Genomic DNA, 23,451 nt, shown 5'->3' on the forward strand with positions numbered 1-23,451 from the left:
AATTAGACAATCTTATAAGTATCATAACATCCATAATTCAGCAGCCTAATCACGTGAATTGCAGCCCTCAAAATTCAGAATTTCGATAATTCTTTCAATATTCCAAAACATGTCCAAACGACGATCTTTTCTCGATCCGTCTTAGATATGCTATCGTCGTATATGCTAGAACATGTTTATACAATCAAATCTTAATTCTAACAACAACTTAAAATTCAAACATGGTAGAACTTCACAAAACTTACGTCAAAACGTAGCACTCGGAGCTGTGATCGCAAATATATGCTCAATCAGAAATTCTACCGGGCGGATCAAAAGATATCGGAGTTGAAAATCAAAATTTGCTTGAAACCCTTTCTTCTCCCTTCTCTCGGTCACTTGCTGAACATTCTGAAGAATTCCTGCTGATTACACGTTTTTATTCAGCCAAGTTGCAAGGAATTTGCAGTTTGGTCCCTGCACTTTGGCCTAATTGCAATTCAGTCCCTGAACAAGGAATTTAATTCAATTTCAATCCTAAATAATTTAAAAATATTAGAATTCAAGTCTAAACTCTAAATATTCTCAAATTAAATATTCTTGGATTAAAATTAAATCATTTCGGACATTATTGCACTTTAGTCCCTGAATTGCTCAATATTTGCAAATTGGCCCTTTCTCGGATTTTATCCTCAAAATTCATTCTTGATATTTATCATCTTGGAATTCACATCTTAACTTCCATAAATATCAATTGCAAATATTTTTAATCTTTTAATTTAAGAATTCCGGATAATAAACTTCTTAAAATCCGAAAATCCTCAAATTAAATATTTCTGACCCGAAATTGCAATTCCACATTTCTTAACTTCTTCAAATAAATATTTTCTCATATCCAGAATTTAAATCTTAAATCCCGTTATTAAGAACTTAATATTTACGGGCCTTACATTTCCTCCCCTCTAAGGAATGATTTCGTCCTCGAAATCGCATCGATCTTACTGCTGATTCTTGTAGGCTGTGTAGCTGACTGAAGTAATACTAACTTCAATTCTCTGAGCTATCGATATCTATTCTGATATCTTCTCTTCTATCATAGCTTAATATTCTTTCTGATTGTTTCTGCAATCATATCTATTCGCATTCACATATAATCGCTGAGTCAACTTATATCTAAGTTGCTCTTTCTTGTGATCTAACTCTGCATCAATTACTTTGTCTTGCTTACAATCTTATCAACTTCTGTTGCATCTGAATTGAATACACATACATGTTCTAGCTGATATTCTTCAGCCAATGCATATGGATAACAATTCATCTATCTGATACTTCATGCTTGAGTATTAATCAATAAGCTAGATCAAATACTCATAGAAATCAATTCTGAAATTTCTTTCTAAATCTACTGATGCTCGATAAACAATTTCTGAATTGATCATTCTGCTCAGGCTTCAAATCTCTATATCTGTTGCCCATTTTCTAGCTCAGTCACTGCTGTTCTATTTCTGTTCAAAACAATCTTCACATTCTCTATCATTTCTTGACTCATAGCTGGTCAAATAGCTGATAGTTCTGAAAGATCATTTCTATATAAAGACATTTCTGTGTTTCTGATCAATCAATCATCAAAATATTGTCTTTATATCAATCAAATAGCTGTCACATGAATCATAGTAATCACGTGGCAAATAATCAAGCAACTAGTACCGAATCTAGTACTATAGTTCTGAGCATATCCTCGGAAATCTGGATAATCAAATCTGATAGTCCACTAATCAGAGGATGGTATAATGAAATCTCATACAACCAAACACTCAAAACATCTGACAATCAATGCCACAATCTAGAAAACAGATATAAAGTTTCTATCTTGACAATATATTTCCATAATTCCTGTAATCTGATCATCTTGCTAAATGCATGACAAGAATCTTTTATGTTTGTATCATATCTAATACAACATATTCATAAATCTGTCGAAATCTACTACACTCTAAACCGCAAAATCATGACGATTCGAGTAGATTCAAACTAAAGTCGTTCACAAAGTTGATCTATTTTCAACTCTTATGTAACTAATCTGTTACATAAACCACTTGCGTTCTTCTTTTCTGCTTCTTTTACTGGAATTCTAATATTGGTACTGTTAATTATGTCGTATCTGTTTTCAGTTCTTCTTCCAATACCAATTTCCATGTACTGACTACGTGTAAGTCATACATGTTTAGACAACTGAATGGATATTAAATCTGTTGTCATATACCTCTTTCAGAATCTGATATTCCATATCTAGAATATCTGGCATAATCAAATGATTATTCACCGCAAAAATTCATTTGTTCTGCTCTACTGTCTTATCTCATATCTTAATCTAGCGTTCTCAAGTAATATGTTGCTTTTATCTTTCCAAACCAATTCGAGTTTAGCTTGGATCGCAACAATTCTGATCGTTTAAGTATCTGTCAAGCATAAATATTCAACAAGTACAGATCCGTACCCAATAAATTCATCAATTATCTAAAACCCATAAATCTTGCTGATGGTCTGAATCTGAATTTCTATCAGTTACGAGCCAAATACTTCAAAATATACTGAATAAACACATCAAATCATCAAGAATTCTCAAATTTCCAAACAAAGGAACTCGCTCAAGGAAATGTCAGTCAAAATCAAATATTCTGAATGACAGCGAGTGAATCAAAGCAGACTCTAGCAAAATAAGAGTCGATCAATATCAATCGAGGTCAAATAACACAACCTCTGAATCGATATCAAGAAATTCAAGAATCATGATTTCTATGATGTAATAGCTTCAGCAAAATTGAAGATAAAGCTCAACTGTAACTAATTTTTCTGATTCTCTAATGATATGAGTTCATTTATTAATTCTGAGCTGACAATAGTCGAATATAATATTTTCGACATAACTTATCGTCATAGAATCATTTCGGTACTACATAATTCTTTTCTACTCAATCTGCTAGCTGTTTCTGAAGTTCTTCAGTTCACGTAATGCTCTTCTATACGAGTTGCCATAATACTTTTGTACTAGACACCACTCTATATAGAACTGAATTCATGTCGTAGAAAGGTCACAATATGTCATTGAACTATTTCTGTACAGTCTAACCACTGACATAGCTGTCAATTCTAGGTTAATGTTGTACTAGTTCAGTATATTGACTAGACTTCTACTGACATTCTTCTACAGTTAACATGATCTAATTAGTACCGAAATAACAAAATCTTATGTCTGAAACTCATATCATACATTTCTATAAATTTCTATTGCTTTATCATTGCACAAATTTCTAACTTAATATCTCATATCTGATATTAGTACATTCAATCTTATTTCCTCAATTCTATATTGCATCGTCTATAACTAATCTTTCACATGAATTCCATCTACTTAAAGACAAAATCTCAGCAAATACAATAAATAAAGTCTCATCAGATACAGATTATAGAATAACAAATCACTGATCTATGAATGTATGCTATATAAGCAATATACAAGTGGTTAACTAGAATTAACTCACTTACCTGTAAGATTCTTATCTGATACAACTTGAGCCGCATTTTCTGTACTTGCTTATTGCCTAAACAATTATCTGTCATTCAACTGTTCTCTTGATCTGTTTCAGCTAGGGGACTTATGCTTATAGTTATTCATTTGCTGACGTTGAGATTGAATCAATCTTTGCTGATGTTGCCACTATTTCTTGCTGTTCTTGCTGCATAGCTATACTGCTATGGAATATCTGGTGATTATCATAATTATGAGGCGTGAATAAGAATTCAACTCTGCCTCATACTACCGGTTCATGATTTTGTTTTGTTTTTTTTTTCTGGCTTCACCAACTTCTAGCTAAGTCCTGGAGTTGATATAAAATCAAGCTGATTCTATGTTCATCTGAATATTCTTCACTTGAACAACTGATTCAGCTTTTCAATTCAACCCCTTTCTAGACATAGCATATTCTGTATCTTTCTGAGTTGGCGAGTACTAGCTTTGGAGTTGTTCAACTAACATACTCCTCAGGGCAATCATCATATCGATCGGCTCAAAAACTTACCTCAACTCTGTTCTGTTCTGTCTACGGTTCTGTTCTGTATGAGGTTCTCATTCTATCTATACAATCTGTCTTATGCAATAACAGAAGCAATATATATGGCAGATATTATAACATACAATGTCAGTATATCGTACATATAATCTCATGCTTCTTAATAGAACACATAATTGCAATTTCTCATGCTTTTTCACATATTACATGCTTAAAACGAATTCACTTATTCTAATGAATTCAAGAAATCAGGCATACATAACAACATATAAGCATGTAATTCTTATCTCAATAAAGCAAGTAGTGTTCAATCAAGAAATCATAGTCGCATACAATTCTGTAAAGCAAGTAAAGCATACTCATGTCATACTATAAATGCATGCGACTTAATCTACCCTGCTCAACTTCTATCTTAGTCCAAGACTTTATGCTCCAAGACTTTATGCTTTGATACCACCTGTTGTGGGGACCTCGGGTTGCTAATCTCATCTTAGGGCAATAAACGATTAATCAACAATTAATCATATAATAAAAGAATATTCAAACCAAATTTTTTTTTTCCAGAACCCTACGCGCGCCCGCACCCCACTTCAGGCGCGCCCGCGCATAGGTTTCGGACAGAATCTGGTAAAATGATAAACATAAAGGTTGTAGATCTTTGTCTTATCTTTCCAATGCCTCAAACCGCACCCTAATCGGAGTTTTCAGTAAAAAGTTATGCTCATTCTACCAAGAAGAGTTGGTGCAGAAATTTACAAAAATTATCAAAGGCTACAACAAAGATCAAAGTTGCTAGGGCTATTTCAAATCTGAAAAATTGCATACATAATCTCAATATGTCCGAAGCATAAACACATGCATATCTTGACATAACAATAATCGCATACATGTTTCTAAGATGCAATACAATAAACTCAATTCTAAGTTTTCTAAGCTCAAACTAAATCAACACTTTCTAACATGCATTTGACAGTAATCTATTCTTAGCCTGAAGTCACCACATGCTAATCTTTCTCAATCTTGAGCTATCCAAGCCACATCTGACTCGCTCATGCCCCAAACCTGGTGCAATGCACACATACAAACAAAGCAACAGCCGGATAACTCCGGTGAGAATAAATCTCAGTATGAACAACATGCATATACATCAGTTAAACATATGATATCTATATGCCAAATGAATCATAAATCTTCAATCATGTAATAAGAGGTAAAACATGATAGTATGTTCATCTTTAATACCAAGTATATAAACTCATTCAAATCTTGAATGTCATAACATAACATGCTAGCATTTATAAACACATATTCTAATCCCTAGAAATCTCTAGGTTAATGCATAAATGCAATGCATGTGCCAAGGAATAGGCTATCGAATCTGATATCAATAAATCGTAATTCTGGGATCCCGGGGAAATAAAATCTTTAACTAACCACCGACTCTCCCAATCGAGGTGGCGTCAAATCTCTCAATCCCCTGACGTTGGTTCAACTATAGTGAGTTATCTAGCTCTGGAAATAAATCTATATTCCGTGCTATGAGTCATCTGACTCTGGAAGTAAATCTACATTCCGTGCCACTCAACTACAGTTCTCCAAGCGTCATCTGCATTCTAGGCCTTTCAACCCTCTGTGCTTTTCAGGCTGGAGTTCAAGATGAATGCAACATAATCTGAATGCATCAAATCATACATAAGCTAAAACAACATCTTGAACACATCAATCATATAATCATATGATCATATAATCACTCAAAGATACCGACAAATCTGTAAGCATCACATGGAATATGTAAGACATGTTCAATACAGAACATAATATAAATCAAAGAAGACAAATAAACATTGACATAAATATTCTGAAAATTCAAGAAGATATCTATCTTGAATAATCTATCTCATTTATGTAAACGTAAACAATAACATATATTAAACATGCATGTATGTGATTTTAGGCAACTCGATAATCAACAACAATCTCGAGTTATTCTGCCCATCTTATTAATGTCTATTCATACCTTTCATCGCGATTCAAACATCTTGAATCTATTGCCAATGCTGATCATCTCAAAGCTAGCCAAATCAGTCATACAATTCTGCTCATTTCAATCAATGCTACTTGAAGGTATTTTTGATTCAACTTCAAACACTTCAAGTCATTCGAACTCGAACTCGTCAATTCAACTTCGATAATCTTTAATTCAAATCTGAAATAATGTATAACATATCTAAACATCAATTTCCAATCTGAATCGATATTTCTTTAAAGCTGATACATTTCAAATCTGACTAACACAATTGGAATTCAAACCGACGTCACAACTATTCAAATTCGATAAATATTTCGATTCAAATATCATTATACATTCATTCTAAATATAACCACATATTCAATTCATCCACTAAACACTTGAATATGAGCTCTGGATATATAGAATGAATAACAATTCAAAATCTTGAACCGGCGGCGTAACGGATTAAAACCGGAAATTCTAAAAGATTAAACATCAATTAGACAATCTTATAAGTATCATAACATACATAATTCAGCAGCCTAATCACGTGAATTGCAGCCCTCAAAATTCCGAATTTCGATAATTCTTTCAATATTCCAAAACATGTCCAAACGACGATCTTTTCTCGATCCGTCTTAGATATGCTATCGTCGTATATGCTAGAACATGTTTATACAATCAAATCTTAATTCTAACAACAACTTAAAATTCAAACATGGTAGAACTTCACAAAACTTACGTCAAAACGTAGCACTCGGAGCTGTGATCGCAAATATATGATCAATCAGAAATTCTACCAGGCGGATCAAAAGATATCGGAGTTGAAAATCAAAATTTGCTTGAAACCCTTTCTTCTCCCTTCTCTCGGTCACTTGCTGAACATTCTGAAGAATTCCTGCTGATTACACGTTTTTATTCAGCCAAGTTGCAAGGAATTTGCAGTTTGGTCCCTGCACTTTGGCCTAATTGCAATTCAGTCCCTGAACAAGCGATTTAATTCAATTTCAATCCTAAATAATTTAAAAATATTAGAATTCAAGTCTAAACTCTAAATATTCTCAAATTAAATATTCTTGGATTAAAATTAAATCATTTCGGACATTATTGCACTTTAGTCCCTGAATTGCTCAATATTTGCAAATTGGCCCTTTCTCGGATTTTATCCTCAAAATTCATTCTTGATATTTATCATCTTGGAATTCACATCTTAACTTCCATAAATATCAATTGCAAATATTTTTAATCTTTTAATTTAAGAATTCCGGATAATAAACTTCTTAAAATCCGAAAATCCTCAAATTAAATATTTCTGACCCGAAATTGCAATTCCACATTTCTTAACTTCTTCAAATAAATATTTTCTCATATCCGGAATTTAAATCTTAAATCCCGTCATTAAGAACTTAATATTTATGGGCTTTACAGATTGCATTGCATACTGCATATTACCTAGGATTGGACTAAGACTCGTGATTGGCAACCACGGGTCGATTAGAAATGGAATCGATCATCCTATATAATATGTGATATTATAGTTGTATGCATGTTTTAGACATAATTGTGTAAATCCGGCAAGCATACAAAATTTTTAAAAATGATGAGACAAATTTTTATAATTAAAAATCCCTCATTTTAAATATGATTTAAAATTGATATCAAGATAAATAAAGGAAATTTAAATTTGTTTAAATGTTCCTACCTTCCATCAACGATCAATGTATGAGATGCTATCCGCGGATACGGTCCGGCTCATATTATTGGGGGGGCCCGTTCGTCGGAAAGCTGTACATTGGATCGACACATGTTGTAAGTTGGGTGGAACTCCCATGGGATCGGCTCATATTACTGGGGGATCGCATGGCGACCGTCCATCACAACTTAATATTGATGGGTCATCTTGACATGTCACAATAAACGGCGTCATATTATTGGGCCCTTATTGGACATGAGGTAAAAACATGGAGGTTGCTTTGGAAGCAATTGGGCTCTACCATTTGAAAATTATGGTTGGCTGATATTATTCGGGACCATAAGTTTGTCAATTGGACTCCATGTTCTCACTAAGGAAAACAGTTTCCCGTTTTCACTAGAGGGTAGTGAAATTGTTAAAATAGTGGGAGTGAGATTCATAAAATAAAATTCGCCTATTTTATGTCTTAGTAAATTGCTTAAACAATCATCGATAATTGTCTGTTTCATCTCAGTATATCATTATGATGAACCTTCGTAATCCACATGTTTCAATTCTCCAAACAAAACAAACTTACTGGCGCAAACAATACAGAATGATTCCATAAGTTAAGATTGTCCTAAGTTCGGAAAAAATTTTCTAAGTGTTAGAAAAGGCTTCTCCGAAAACAGCCCCGGCTGATGTAACTGCCGAAAGGTTGGCCGAACTAGAGAAATGGTTGGACCATGATCTCAAGGCCAAATGTTACATGCAAAATTGGACAAGTCTAAACAAGTTTGCCATCACTGCAAGAAACCCGATCATTGGAAACGTAACTGCAAGGAATACCTCGAGCAGTTGCGAACTGCAAAGGGTATGTTTTACATTGAAATAAATATTTTTCTTAATACTACTTCTTGGGTATTGGATACCAGATGTAGATCTCATATTTGCAATGAGTTGCAAATGATGACAAGAAGTAATAAGCTTAAGAAGGGTGAGACCCAGCTAAAAATCGGAAATGGTTCTAGAGTTGAAGCCCAAGCTATAGGAGACATTTATTTAGTTTTGCAGAACGATTTTAAGTTATTTTGAGAGATTTTTTATTTGTGCCAGATTTGATTAAAACATTATTTCTATTTCTATACTTGATAGAGATGGTTTTTCTTGTAATTTTGTGAATGAGATTTCCAATATTTACAAGAATGAATGTTTGATTGGAAATGGACAACTTGAAAACGATCTATACAACTTAAAACTAAAAGACGTTCCAATAAATTATGTTGATAAACCGGCAACAACAAACAAAAGGAAAATCGATAGCCAAAACCCGGCAAACCTTTGGCACGCTAGGCTAGGTCATATTTCCTCAAGGAGGATGAACAAGCTAGTGGGAGAGGGCATGTTTGATATGTCTGATATTAACTCTCTACCTACTTGTGAATCCTGCCTAAAAGGAAAAATGACTAAATCTCCTTTTAAGGGGAAACCTGAGCGTAGTCAAAATCTGTTGGATTTGATCCATACAGATGTTTGTGGTCCATTTAGAGTTGGGACTCAATATGGCCACACCTACTTCATTACCTTTACTGATGATTATTCAAGGTATGAGTATTTATATTTAATGAAATATAAGTCTGAAGCATTTGAAAAGTTCAAAGAATTCAAGGCTGAAGTAGAAAACAAGCTAGGTAAAAGTATTAAAGCACTTCGATCGGATCGAGGTGGAGAATACTTGAGTACCGAGTTTTTGGACTATCTGAAAGAGAATGGGATTCTCTCTCAGTGGACTCCTCCTATGACACCTCAGCTGAATGGTGTATCGGAGCGTTGTAATCGAACTTCGTTGGACATGGTTCGATCCATGATGAGCTTCACTGAGCTTCCACCTTCGTTTTGGGGCTATGCACTTGAAACGGCGGTATTGTTGTTGAACAACGTCCACACTAAAGCAGTGGACAAAACACCATACGAGTTATGGAATGGCAAAGCTCCTAAGTATTCGTACTTGAGGATTTGGGGATGTCCTGCTTACGTGAAGCAGACAGTGGGAGATAAGTTGGATAGTCGATCCACCTTATGTTATTTTTTAGGGTATCCGAAGAATTCAATCGGATATTATTTCTATCATCCTGCTGAAACAAAGGTGTTTGTTTCAAGGAATGCCACCTTCTTGGAGAAGGAGTTCTTATTGGATAAGAAAGGCGAGATGATGGAACTTGAAGAAATTCGAGAAGAACCCGAAATACCAAATAACGATCCTACACCTCAGGAACCATTGATAGACACGCCTGTACCTAGAAGATCCGAGAGGACTTCTAGACCTCCTATTCGATATGGTCTTCTTCTTGAAGGGGATCAAGATGAACCCGATGTTGGATGTGATCCAAGAAACTTCAAGGAAACAATTTCTGATGCGGATTCAAATTTATGGCTTGAAGCTATGCAGTCGGAAATAGATTCGATGCATACAAACCAAGTTTGGTCTTTAGTAGATCCTCCCGATGGAATTGTTCCAATAGGGTGTAAATGGATTTACAAGAGAAAGCTTGGGCCTGATGGTAAGGTATTGACCTACAAGGCGTGATTGGTGGCAAAAGGTTATACTCAAAGACAAGGAGTTGACTATGATGAAACCTTTTCACCAGTTGCAATGTTTAAGTCCATAAGAATCCTTATTGCCATAGCTGCTTGGTATGACTATGAGATATGACAAATGGATGTGAAGACTGCTTTTCTTAATGGAGACATTAAGGAAGAAATCTATATGAAGCAGCCTGAGGGGTACACATCCATGGGAAGCGAGCATAAGGTATGCAAGCTTCAGAGATCAATTTATGGTCTAAAACAAGCATCAAGAAGTTGGAACCAGAAATTTGATGAAACAATAAAAGATTTTGGTTTCATCAAGAATCCAGAGGAACCATGCGTGTACAAGAAAGTAGTTAAGGATGCTGTGACATTCTTAGTACTTTATGTTGATGACATCCTACTCATTGGGAATGATGTAGGGATGTTGCAGTCAACAAAGATATGGTTATCAGGTAGATTCTCGATGAAGGATTTGGGTAAGGCATCCTATATTCTTGGGATACAGATCTATAGAGATAGATCCAAGAGAATGATAGGACTCACTCAATCAACCTACATCGACACCATATTGAAACGATTTTCAATGGATGGGTCCAAGAGAGGACATCTACCCATGTGTGATGGAGTTTCTCTATCCAAGTCTATGTGTCCCAAGACTGATGAAGAGATAGAGAAAATGACACATGTACCATATGCGTCAGCCATAGGTAGTATCATGTATGGGATGATATCTACCAGACCGGATGTAGCATTTGCTCTGAGCGTCACGAGCAGATATCAAGCTAATCCTGGTCAAATGCATTGGAAAGCCTTGAAGGACATTCTTAAGTACTTACGAAGGACTAAGAATATGTTCATGGTATATGGAGGAAGAGAACTAAAATTGGAAGGCTATACCGACTCTAGCTTCCAAAGTGACGTGGATGACTCGAAGTCAACCTCTGGATTTGTGTTCATGCTCAATGGCGGTGCTGTCTCTTGGAAGAGTTCCAAGTAGGACACCACAGCGGATTCCACCACTGAGGCTGAATACATTGCAGCATCAGCTGCTGCTAAAGAGGCTGTTTGGATGAGGAATTTCATCCAAGAGTTGGGCGTTATTCCTGAAGTTGTTGGTCCAGTCCCGGTGTACTGTGACAACACGGGTGCCGTTGCTTAGGCAAAGGAACCAAGGTCTCATCAAAGATCCAAACACGTACTGAGGAAATACCACATCATCCGGGAGATTGTGGAAAGAGGAGACATCACTGTCGAAAGAGTGGCCTCTGCAGAAAATATCGCTGATCCACTTACTAAGCCCTTGCCAGGACCATTATTTGACAAACATCGCGAAGCAATGGGTCTATGTAGTATGACTAGTTGGCTATAGGGCAAGTGGGAGATTGAAAGAGTGGGTGCCCGGTGAGCCAACTTGTGGCTAAGGGCTTTGATGACTCTTTGTATAAACAATCTTTTGTTTAATATAATTTACACTTTTATTAATGGCAATGACTTTATCTTTCTTCATATTGTTATATTGTGATATACTATTGTTGTTTTGATAAAGACCTTGAATATACTATAGTGTATGTAAGATGTGGTAGAACATGGGGATGTCTATCATGAAACACATCTTATAGTCACTGTATATTCTAAACTGTTCCTAGTCGATTGAGCCGTCCGATAATAAGGATAAGGATCGCTCGAGTTTGAGACTAGCATTTGCGATGCGGAGTACCACGTTTCATTGGTAAGGAACATAGAGATGTTCGAAGCATGCAAATGGATATTCATATGATGAATGATCGAACTACCCTATCCGAACTTTCCAAGTGGTTATCACTTATCGAGTGGATATAGTCCGCGGTTTTGGTTGTACACCATTAGTCCTTACTACATGAAACATCATTGAGACTCTATATGCTAGTACTGTGCTTTGACTCGTTTACCGACTCTATTCGGGTCACAAGGTGTCGGGATTGGGTACAGTTACAACACATATAGGAGTCGATGCTTTGTTGTCAAGGATTCACCACATACTTGCGAGTGTGGATATCCTATGCGATCTGAGGAAATATTAGTGTGACGAATCTCTGGCCAGAGTACATGATGTGATTTAAGAAATGGTTTCTTAGTAGCACATGCGATGTCACTATTTGATCTTCAAGATGTATTGCATAGTTATCGAATCTCGAACGACTCTCGATATACCAATGGTTGTTGATTCGATCGGGATATATGGATGAAGGGACCGTACTGTACGCTAACCAAAATCTACTGGTTCTTGTAGGCACTATCAGTGATACCTAGGGAATCATGGGGCGATGTTGCTAGGAGCTCATACCATGATTCTATGGGCAAGTCGGAAATTGTTGTTCCGAGTCACAAGGAGTTGTGAGCCCACGGCTAGCTGTATCCCTGAACCATTGAGGGTCACACAGTGTAATGGATTTTTAATCCCCGTTGAGATAGTTAAATTTAAAGAGTTAAATTTAATGAACGAAGAAGTTGGACTTCTTATTTAAGAGTAGAGGAGTAAGATTTCCTAAAATGACATAGGGATGGCCATTTTTGGAAATCACTGAATTCGGATTCAGAAAAATTTATCTTGACTTTAAAAGGTGCAGAAATGGTTTCTGTGCACATTGGTGAAATCGGTTTATCAATCGGAGTCACGATGAATTTTATATTAATTTTTGAACATGCGGGCTTTGCTTGTCGGGCTTGAACTTATGACTAATGGGCCCTAAGCTGTTAGTGGCCTACATTATAAATAAGTTATTGCAGTACAGAAATTACACACAACAGGTCACAAGGATTTTTCGAAAACCCTAGTCTATTTTTAAAGGTGGCCGTCCCCCCCCCCCTCTCCCTCTACTCGAGAAAAATCCAGCCTGTGATTTTGAATTACAGTCTGGTTTAACGGATCAAATTCGTTAATCTCTTCGTAGAAAACTTCTGATAGATTTTCTAGTGCAATCTATCAGAGGGATTAAATATCCGTTCGTGGACCTGATTGAAGAACAGTTCGTCCATCAGTTCCAGGGATATACAACAAGAGCAGAGAAATCTGTTGGTGTCCAAAATCTCGATTCGAGATTAAAGGTAAAAATTTTATAATTGTTATTTAATTTTTACACACACAATTTAATCGTAAGGTTGATACCCATTATGGAATCGTTCCATACAAAAAATTTTAAACTTCCGCTGCACCGGGTATCAATCCTAATTGATCTGATTGCCGCGTTTTCCAACATAGATATTGGAACATGCGTTCTTTGATCACACGGATGTGATACCCGGAGCAGCGGAAGTTTAAAAATTTTTAATTTTTGATATGGAACGATTCCATATCGTGGGTATCAAATCCTAACGATTAAAATTGTTACAAGTAAAAACAAAATCACAATTAAATTTTTACCTCTTCAAGCAACGGCTTGATTATGGACACCAACAGAATTTAATCTGCTCTTCTTGTATATCCCGGGAACCGATGGCTTCACGATCAATCTCCGGAATCAGGTCCACGAACAGAAAACAGAAACCCTCTGATTGATTGTACTAGAAATCAATCAGATGTATCGATGAGAATAAACAGGTTTGATCTGTCAATTCAGAATGTAATTTTTCGTAAAAATCACAAACTGAATTTTCTCAAAAAGGGACAGAGGATTTCGAAAATCCCCTTGAAATAATATGAGTGATTTTCGAAAATTGCTAGAATGAATTTTTGTGATTTTTGAGCACTACTCATCTATTTATAGATAATTTCTAAACTAGATTAAGTTATGATTGTATTAGGACTCTAACTCCTTAGGGCCCACAATCCATAACTTAAGCCCAACAAGTCAAACCCGTTATTATAGAAATTAATATAAAATTCATCATGACTCCGATTGATAAACCAATTTCACCAATGTGCACAGAAACCATTTCTGCACCTTTTAAAGTCAAGATAATTTTTCTAAATCCGAATTCAGTGATTTCCAAAAAATGCCCATCCCTATGTCATTTTAGGAAATTCCACTCCCTTTTAGTTAAGAATTCCAACTTCTCTTTTATTAAATTTAACTCTTTAAATTTAACTATTTCAACGGGGTTTAGTAATCCATTACTTGTGTGACTCTCAATGGTTCAGGGATACAGCTAGCCGTGGACTCACAACTCCTTGTGACTCGGAACAACAATTTCCGACTTGCCCAACGAATCATAGTAAGAGCGTCTAGCAACATCGCCCCATGATTCCCTAGGTATCACTGATAGTGCCTGCAAGAACCAGTAGATTTTGGTTAGCGTACAGTACGGTCCCTTCATCCATATATCCCGATCGAATCAACAACCATTGGTGCATCGAGAGTCGTTCGAGATTTGATAACTATGCATTACATCTTGGAGATCAAATAGTGACATCGCATGTGTTACTAGGAAAATCGAGTAACCTAAAACACATCATGTACTCTGGCCAGAGATTCGTCACACTAATATCTCCTCAGATCGCATAGGATATCCACACTCGCAATTATGTGGTGAATCCTTGACAACAAAGCATCGACTCCTATATGTGTCATAACTGTACCCAATCCCAACACATGTTGACCCCAATAGAGTCGGTAAACGAGTCAAAGTACAGTAATAGCATATAGAGTCTCAATGATGTTTCAAGTAGTAAGGACTAATGGTGTACAACCAAAACCGCGGACTTTATCCACTCGATAAGTGATAACCACTTGGAAAGTTCGAATAGGATAGTTCGATCATTCATCATATGAATATCCATTTGCATGCTTTGAACATCTCCATGTCCATTACCAATGAAACATGGTACTTGGCATCACAAATGCTAGTCTCAATCTCGAGCGATCCTTATCCTTATTAGCGGACGACTCAATTGACTAGGAACTGTTTAGAATATACAGTGACTATAAGATGTGTTTCATAATAGTGATCTCTCTTTATTCACTATCTCATCTTACTTACACTATAGTATATTCAAGGTCTTTATCAAAACATCAATAGTATATCACAATATAACAATATGAAGAAAGACAAAGAAAATGTCATTAATGAATGTAAATTATATTAAACAAAGATTGTTTATACATAGAGTCACAAAAGCCCTTAGCCACAAGTTGGCTAACCGGGCACCCACTCTTTCAATCTCCCACTTGCCCTAAAGCCAACTAGTCACACTACGCAATCCCATTGCTTCGCGATGTTTGTCAAACAATGGTCCTGGCAAGGGCTTAGTAAGTGGATCAGCGATATTATCTGTAGAGGCAACTCTCTCGACAGTGATGTCTCCTCTTTCCACAATCTCCCGGATGATGTGGTATTTCCTCAGTACGTGTTTGGATCTTTGATGAGACCTTGGTTCCTTTACCTGAGCAATGGCACTAGTGTTGTCACAGTATACCGGAACTGGACCAACAGCTTCAGGAATTACGCCCAACTCTTGGACAAAATTCCTCATCCAAATGACCTCTTTAGCAGCAGCTGATGCTGCAATGTATTCTGCCTCAGTGGTGGAATCCGCTATGGTGTCTTGCTTGGAACTCTTCCAAGAGACAACACTGCCGTTGAGCATGAATACAAATCCAGAGGTTGACTTTGAGTCATCCACGTCTCTTTGGAAGCTAGAGTCGGTATATCCTTCCAATTTCAATTCTCTTCCTCCATAAACCATGAATATATTCTTAGTCCTTCTCGAGTATTTAAGAATATCCTTCACGGATTTCCAATGCATTTGTTCGGGGTTGGCCTGATATCTGCTCGTGACACTCAGAGCAAAGGCTACATCCGGTCTGGTAGATATAATCCCATACATAATACTACCTATGGCTGACGCATATGGTATGTGTGTCATTTTCTCTATCTCTTCGTCAGTCTTGGGACACATAGACTTGGATAGAGAAACTCCATGAAACATAGGTAGATGTCCTCTCTTGAACTCATCCATAGAAAACCTTTTCAATATGGTGTCGTTGTAGGTTGCTTAAGTGAGTCCTATCATTCTCTTAGATCTATCTCTATAGATCTGTATCCCTAGAATATAGGATGCCTCACCCAAATCCTTCATCGAGAATCTACCTGATAACCATATCTTTGTTGACTGCAACATCCCTATGTCATTCCCAATGAGTAGGATGTCATCAACATAAAGCACTAAGAACGTCACCGCATCCTTAACTAATTTCTTGTACACGCACGGTTCCTCCGGGTCTTTGATGAAACCAAAGTCCTTTATTGTTTCATCAAATTTCTGGTTCCAACTTCTTGATGCTTGTTTGAGACCATAAATTAATCTTTGAAGCTTGCATACCTTATGCTCGCTTCCCATGGATGTGAATCCCTCGGGCTGCATCATATAGATTTCTTTCTTAATATTTCCATTAAGAAATGCAGTCTTCACATCCATTTGCCATATCTCATAGTCATACCATGCTGCTATGGCAATAAGGATTCTTATGGACTTGAACATTGCGACTGGTGAAAAGGTTTCATCATAGTCAACTCCTTGTCTTTGAGTATAACCTTTTGCTACCAATCGTGCCTTGTAGGTAAGTACCTTACCATCAGGCCCAAGTTTTCTCTTATAGATCCATTTACACCCTATTGGAACAATTCCATCGGGAGGATCTACTAAATACCAAACTTGTTTTGTATGCATCGAGTCTATTTCCGACTGCATAGCTTCAAGCCATAAATTAGAATCCGCATCAGAAATTGCTTCCTTGAAGTTTCTTGGATCACATCCAATGTCGGGTTCACTTTGATCCCTTTCAAGAAGAAGACCAAATCGAATAGGAGGTCTAGAAGTCCTCTCGGATCTCCTAGATATAGGCGTGTTCATTGAAGGTTCTTGAGGTGTGTGGTCGTTATTTTGTATCTCAAGTTCTTCTCGAATTTCTTCGAGTTCCATCATCTTGCCTTTCTTATCTAATAAGAACTCCTTCTCCATGAAGGTGGCATTCCTCGAAACAAACACTTTTGTCTCATAAGGATGATAGAAATAATATGTTACTCATCCAACGTTAAAAACTTTGTTTCGATGAAGGACTTGAAACTTGTTGGCCTTAAGTCACACGACTACCACACTTTAATGCAGCAATTACTTCTAGTGGCCATACGTGGTGTCTTGCCCAAACATGTCAGAGACTCTATCACTCGTTTGTGCTTCTTCTTCAATGAGCTATGTAATAAAGTGATGGATCCCTCAAAGTTGGATGAGCTGCAGAGAGAGATTGTGATCATATTGTGTTTACTTGAAAAGTATTTTCCACCTTCGTTTTTTGACATAATGATTCATTTAACAGTTCATCTTGTGCGAGAGGTGAAATTATGTGGCCCAGTTTGGTATAGGTACATGTATCCCTTTGAAAGATACATGAAGATTTTGAAAGGTTATGTGCGAAATCGCAATAGACCGGAAGGTTGCATGGCTGAATGTTATATTGCTGAAGAGGCGGTTGAATTTTGCTCAGACTATCTTGGTAGTTTGCACACAATTGGGATCCCTACAAGTCATCGACAAATAGAACTTACTAAACCTTTGTCGGCTGCAATTGTGCAATCCATTGCTGAGGATGAGTTGCAACAAGCACATCGTTATGTATTGGAAAATGATGTTGACACTGATCGCTATATTGAGTAATTTCTTCCACTTACTAATATGTTCATTAAGTTTTCTTAAATCTACATGTTTGCTTACTCGTAATAATAATTTGAATAGGGAACACATGGCATATTTGAATGCAAGATTTCCACAAAGGGCTAAGTCCAAGAGGTGGTTACAGGATGAGCATAACCGAACGTTTAGTACCTGGTTGCTTGATCGTGTGAGTTCATTTATTATCACAATTGGCGTACATTTATTATCATGACTGTGCATAAATAATAAGTTATCACATAAATAATATAGGTTGCACGTGTTGATGATCATTCCACTTATCAAGTATCCGAAAGATTAAAGTGGATGGCGCGTAGACCTTCCAAGCAAGTCTTAAAGTACTCTAGTTATTTGATTGATGGGGTTACTTATGCTACAAGAGAGCGTGATGATATGCGAGTTGTTCAAAACTCCGGAGTCAGCTTAGTTGCAAAGACAATGCAAGTTTCTAGTGCAAAGGATAAACATCCTATCGTGTCAGATATGGTTTTTTATGGAGTAATACAAGAAATATGGGTGGTTGATTACCACAAATTTCAAATTCCGATGTTTAAATGTAATTGGGTGGAGAATAGTAATGGTATCAAGGTAGATGATCTTGGATTCACGTTGGTCAACCTCCATAGAATTGGATACAAATCTGATTCATTTATTTTAGCGAGCCAAGCGAAGCAAGTTTTTTACATTGAAGCTCCTGAAGATCCTTTATGGAGTGTTGTACTTGCGACTACAAGTAGGGAGTACTTTGAATAAACAAAGGGTGAAGAGTTGGAAGAAACTGCAATGCATTATCAGTCTTCTAGCAGAGGGTTAGCACCAATGGATGTTGATGTTGCAGATGACAATGAACCATGCATTCGTGAAGACTGTGATGGGATTTGGGTTGAAAATAATTAAGTACTTAAGTTTCACATTTGAGATGAGTTTGTAAAAAATTTACATTGAGATGTTATTTACGCTTTGAAGATGCTTGTTTGACATTGTTAGTTATGATCAGATATTTTTTGACATTCAGTAATCGAACAATGGCAAATTAGTAGTTCTTGGATATTGAGAGTACTTCTATCTTACATGAATTGTTCTTATTTTTTGTTGTTGCCTATATTTCTTTCTTATTTCTAGACAATGCATTTATTTGTGATTACATAATGCATCTAAAAGTTTATAGGAAAGAGTTCGACAACTAGCGAATACTTATCAGTGCTTGTATTTGCTGTAGGTTTTGGCTTCTGAAAAGCTGTTGGAGAACAAATATAAAGCTGCCCAACGAAGCAAAGCAGTTCCTGATTAGCGTCTGCTGTTTCAAAGTTTTTTCTGCTTTTTTGGGGCTAAATCTGGTTTGAACTGTAGAATAGCAAGCACTTATTTTCTATATATTTTATTTGATTTAACAGTTTAATTCATCTTTTAATTTCTGTCCACTGTCTTTGATTTGAAAATAGGCCATCGACAAAGTTCCTTTACTCCCAGGTTTTCTTGAGCTCGTAGGGATAGTGTATTCATCTGTGAGTATCTTTATTTTTGTGAATGGCTTATCTCTGTAGTTTATACAAGTAATGTTGCATACTCGTTGGTTTTCCCTAAATTAATGTAATTTTGGTTTTTTTCTTTTAATGTTGATATCCATATATCCTTCGGGACAAGCCCTTAGATGATTGGCAAGGCCCCACAGTAATACTTTGTATATTGCATGGATCGATGTCAGCTGAGTGGAGATAAGTTGAGCAGGGAAATGTCCCAGCTCAGTTTGATCCTTTAATTCCAGTTGAGCTGAAAAACTCAACCCAGATGATACCTTGAACTTAGTTGAGGAACTCCTTAGCTCAGCTCTTTCTTTTATCCCTACGAATTTGTGATGACTAGAAAGGTGGCTTGCAATACAAAGAGTTGCACCATCAGCCAACAATTAGTATAAAAATTAGGTCTGCTTATGTTTTGTGCTGAACTTTTTCATCTTATATTGATGTTAAATCTATCTGTTATGTGCCATTCGTCTCATAGATTCTATTAACTTCAGTCTTGTTAAAACTTTTTGTTAGAATCACTCACTTTGCTAATGGCAGATTAAATTTTTTGCAGAATCAGATTAGTGAAGTTGGTTCTGCCCTCTACAATTGCAAACAATAAATATTAGTGAAAGAAGCAAAAATGGGAAAGGGTAAAGAGAAATTAGAATATGCTGCCACTATTTCAGACGCAAAGTTGGGCAAGGGTAAAGAAAAAGTAGAATATGCTACCACTAGAGAGAGTTGGTGTGGTAACACTGGGTTGGATTCTGCTGACACCGACACCACTATAACTCCTAGAGGTCGCACAAAAATGGATAGTCTTGCAATACAAAGAGTTAAAGGAATTAAAAAGGATGTTGCATTCAACAAACTGGGACAGCCAGTTGGAGAAGCTGCTATTGGAATGCAGAGTTACATTGGCGTGGTTGCACGGGAAAAGGTCAAGATTTCTTACAAGACATGGAAGCAAGTTCCAATAGATGTTAAAGAATTGATATGGGATTTGGTTAATGTAAGTAATTTATCATGTATTAAAATATAGGATATATTTAATATTATTATGTTATTAATTTCTAATGTATTCTCCTTTTGTTATTTGTAGTTGTCATATAATGTTGACGCAAAGTGGAAGAAGGGTTGTTTGAGATCAGCAAACAGTAAGTGGCGTCAATACAAAGCCCATCTTACGCAGACATTTATTTTAGGCAAGCTTGATAAACCTGAGGAGTTGTATGAGCCACCTGCTAGTCATGGTATACCAAAAGATGATTGGAGTGCGTTTGTCATCAGTCGTATGTCTGGAGACTTCATTGTAAGATTCTTTATTATTTTATAATTTGTACATAATCAACCAAAAGTCATTCTTTAACTATTATTCAAATTTGACTTGTCGTATATTTGAAATGACTAGAAACTAAGTGAGCAACAAAAATATAGAAGAAAACAAAACGTATATCCTCATCGGCTTTCACGCAAGGGATATGCACGATTTGCGTCTGAAATAGTAAGTATTTCTTTACAAACCATCCAAATTATTCACATACATTTTATTCACATGTGTTATTTTATTTTTCTTCCTTGTAGGCGGCTGAATTAGGTGACGATGATGACATTAACAGGGCTATTATGTGGAAGAAAGGACGAGCCAACAAAGCAGGAGACTTTGAAGGGGAGGATTTGACGCAAAGAGTACAAAAGATTGTAAGTGAATTCACATTTTAGAAAATCAGCATGTTTTTTGAAATGACAATTGTTTTAGTAATTATTCTTTTAATTTGCATGACAGGATGATTATATCCAACAAAAAAGAGATGGTGTGCTGAGAATTGAAGGGACAAAAGAGGATATCCTTACAAAAGCACTTGAGACCAAAGAATATGATGGGCGTGTGAGGGGGATTGGAGGTCATGTCACTCCAACCTTATATTTCAATGCTGGAAGAACATTGAAGAGCAGTGGAGTTCCCACAGATGTACTCGTGGAGCATGAAAGGAAGTTGATGGAAGCAAATAGAATAATTTCAGAACAAGGTGCACGCTTACAAAGACTTGAGGAAATGATGCATAACATGGGTGCACGCGACATTTTAATGGATGACAAAGGCAGTTGCTCAGTGAAAAATCAAGTTAACCAAGCCAAGATGGAAGACAATGATTATGAAGATGTGCTGATTTTGAGCAAAGACGATGCTTTACAAGTATGACAATAGTTTGAGTCATATTAAATAGATGTAATAAAACTTATTGACATGTCTATTTGTCTTTTTTAGGGTAAATCAGCTGCATTAACTTTGGAATCTAGCACAAATATTGTTGCTTATGGTACAATTATTTGTATTGATCCTCAAAAGTTGCTTCATGGGGTTCCATTACCAAAGAATTGCTACCGAGTCTCTATTGATGTAGTAGTTGATAAATCAGCGCCTTTGCCATTTTTTATTGCAAATGAATGTGAAGTAGTGGGCGATGCTCTTGGAACCCATGTGGCTTGGCCACAACACTTGATAGTGGAGCAAGATAAGGTATATGTGATATTGCAACTTTATTCATTATTCAACCTATCTAACTTGTATGTATTTACAATTAATAGAAGCCTCGAAAGAAGGATTTGGCACCACCCAAAGAGAAACATGTTGTGTCACCTTCTGTCCCACTGTCACTACATATGATGTATTGTTATAGCAAGCATGCTTTGGGTGAAGGAAGATTTATATCACTGCGTTTAGATCGTGAGGTGTTCGATGATGATTGTGTAATTCTTTTGCACTGTGAGGACATTGATGGTTTGTATCATGTTGGGCCAATGTCAGGCAATTGTGTAATTGCCTATATATGGTAAGTTTTTTGGGTTTTAAGCTAAGTAATACATCAACTTCATATTTTTGCTTACATTCATTTTTATTTTATTATATTTACAATGAAAGGTATCTTTACAAAAAAATGTTGGAAGATAACAAGGAAGGAAAATTCAGATTTGTGAATCCACACAGAATCTCGGATATGGGAGAAACTACACACGACAAAAAGAGTAAGCTTGAAAGGTTGAACCAAAGGGCGAGTGCTTTAGCAGATAGACTGAGTGGTGCATCGGTTGATCAACTAGTTTTGGCGCCATGTAATATCGGGTAAGTAAAAATTTAAATATCAATTTGGTTGCTTTATTTCGATTATTTATTGAATTAGAAGCACTAATTATGTTTTTTTTGCGTAGCTATCATTGGATTCTCACTGTTATTCAACCATACAAGGATGTTATTTATGTGTTGGATTCCTTAAGTCACCGCATTCGTGATGATGATTGGAAATATGTAGTGGATATGTGAGTTTATATTTATTTATTTTTATCAAATATTTATTTCACTCATACAAAAACTCATATATCAAGTATATTGAAGGGCCTTGCGATTGTTTAACTCAAACAAAGGAAGGAAGGGTAGAAAGAATGCTATGTGGGTAGTAGTACAGGTATGCATAATTTATGTTTAATATATTATGTTTAAATATCTAAATTTATCACCAAAATTTTTTCTCTACTACCATAGGGTCCTCGGTAGCCAGATGCAAAACAATGTGGTCTTTATGTGATGAGATATATGAGACAAATTATTCAAGAAGTTGAGAATATCGAGAATGTTTCACTACGATCAATAGTAATCTTTCTTAACTCAAATAATTACAACTAAATTGTTTTAAATTTGCAAAGTTATTGTTATATGATTTTTTATTAACATAATATATGTGACAGTTCTCAAAAGGTGAGTACTCGTTAGAAGAAATTAAAGAGGTGCTTTCAGAGTTGACAGAATGTATACAAGAACACGTTTATGAATAGGTATGCACATGTATTTTGTGTCTTGAATAATGCAACAACTATCATAATGCATGGATGCATTGAATTAATTAAAGCCTCGAGTGCATGGAGTACATGCGTGAATTTGGTGGTTTGGGCACATGCAACTACTGTCCATATTTTTT

General features: G+C 36.2%; 1 protein-coding gene across 1 annotated transcript; it reads left to right on the plus strand.

Annotated features, from left to right (window-relative positions):
- Positions 1 to 20,117: 20,117 nt before the first annotated feature.
- Positions 20,118 to 21,069, plus strand: LOC140862377 (uncharacterized). The gene is made up of 4 exons (XM_073265400.1): positions 20,118 to 20,489; positions 20,580 to 20,789; positions 20,889 to 20,985; positions 21,062 to 21,069. The coding sequence occupies exons 1-4, from the start codon at positions 20,118 to 20,120 to the stop codon at positions 21,067 to 21,069; spliced, it is 687 nt and encodes a 228-aa protein (XP_073121501.1).
- The last annotated feature ends 2,382 nt before the right edge of the window (positions 21,070 to 23,451 follow it).

The sequence above is a fragment of the Henckelia pumila genome, chromosome 1, assembly GCF_033568475.1.
Source record: "Henckelia pumila isolate YLH828 chromosome 1, ASM3356847v2, whole genome shotgun sequence".
Classification (NCBI taxonomy): domain Eukaryota; kingdom Viridiplantae; phylum Streptophyta; class Magnoliopsida; order Lamiales; family Gesneriaceae; genus Henckelia; species Henckelia pumila.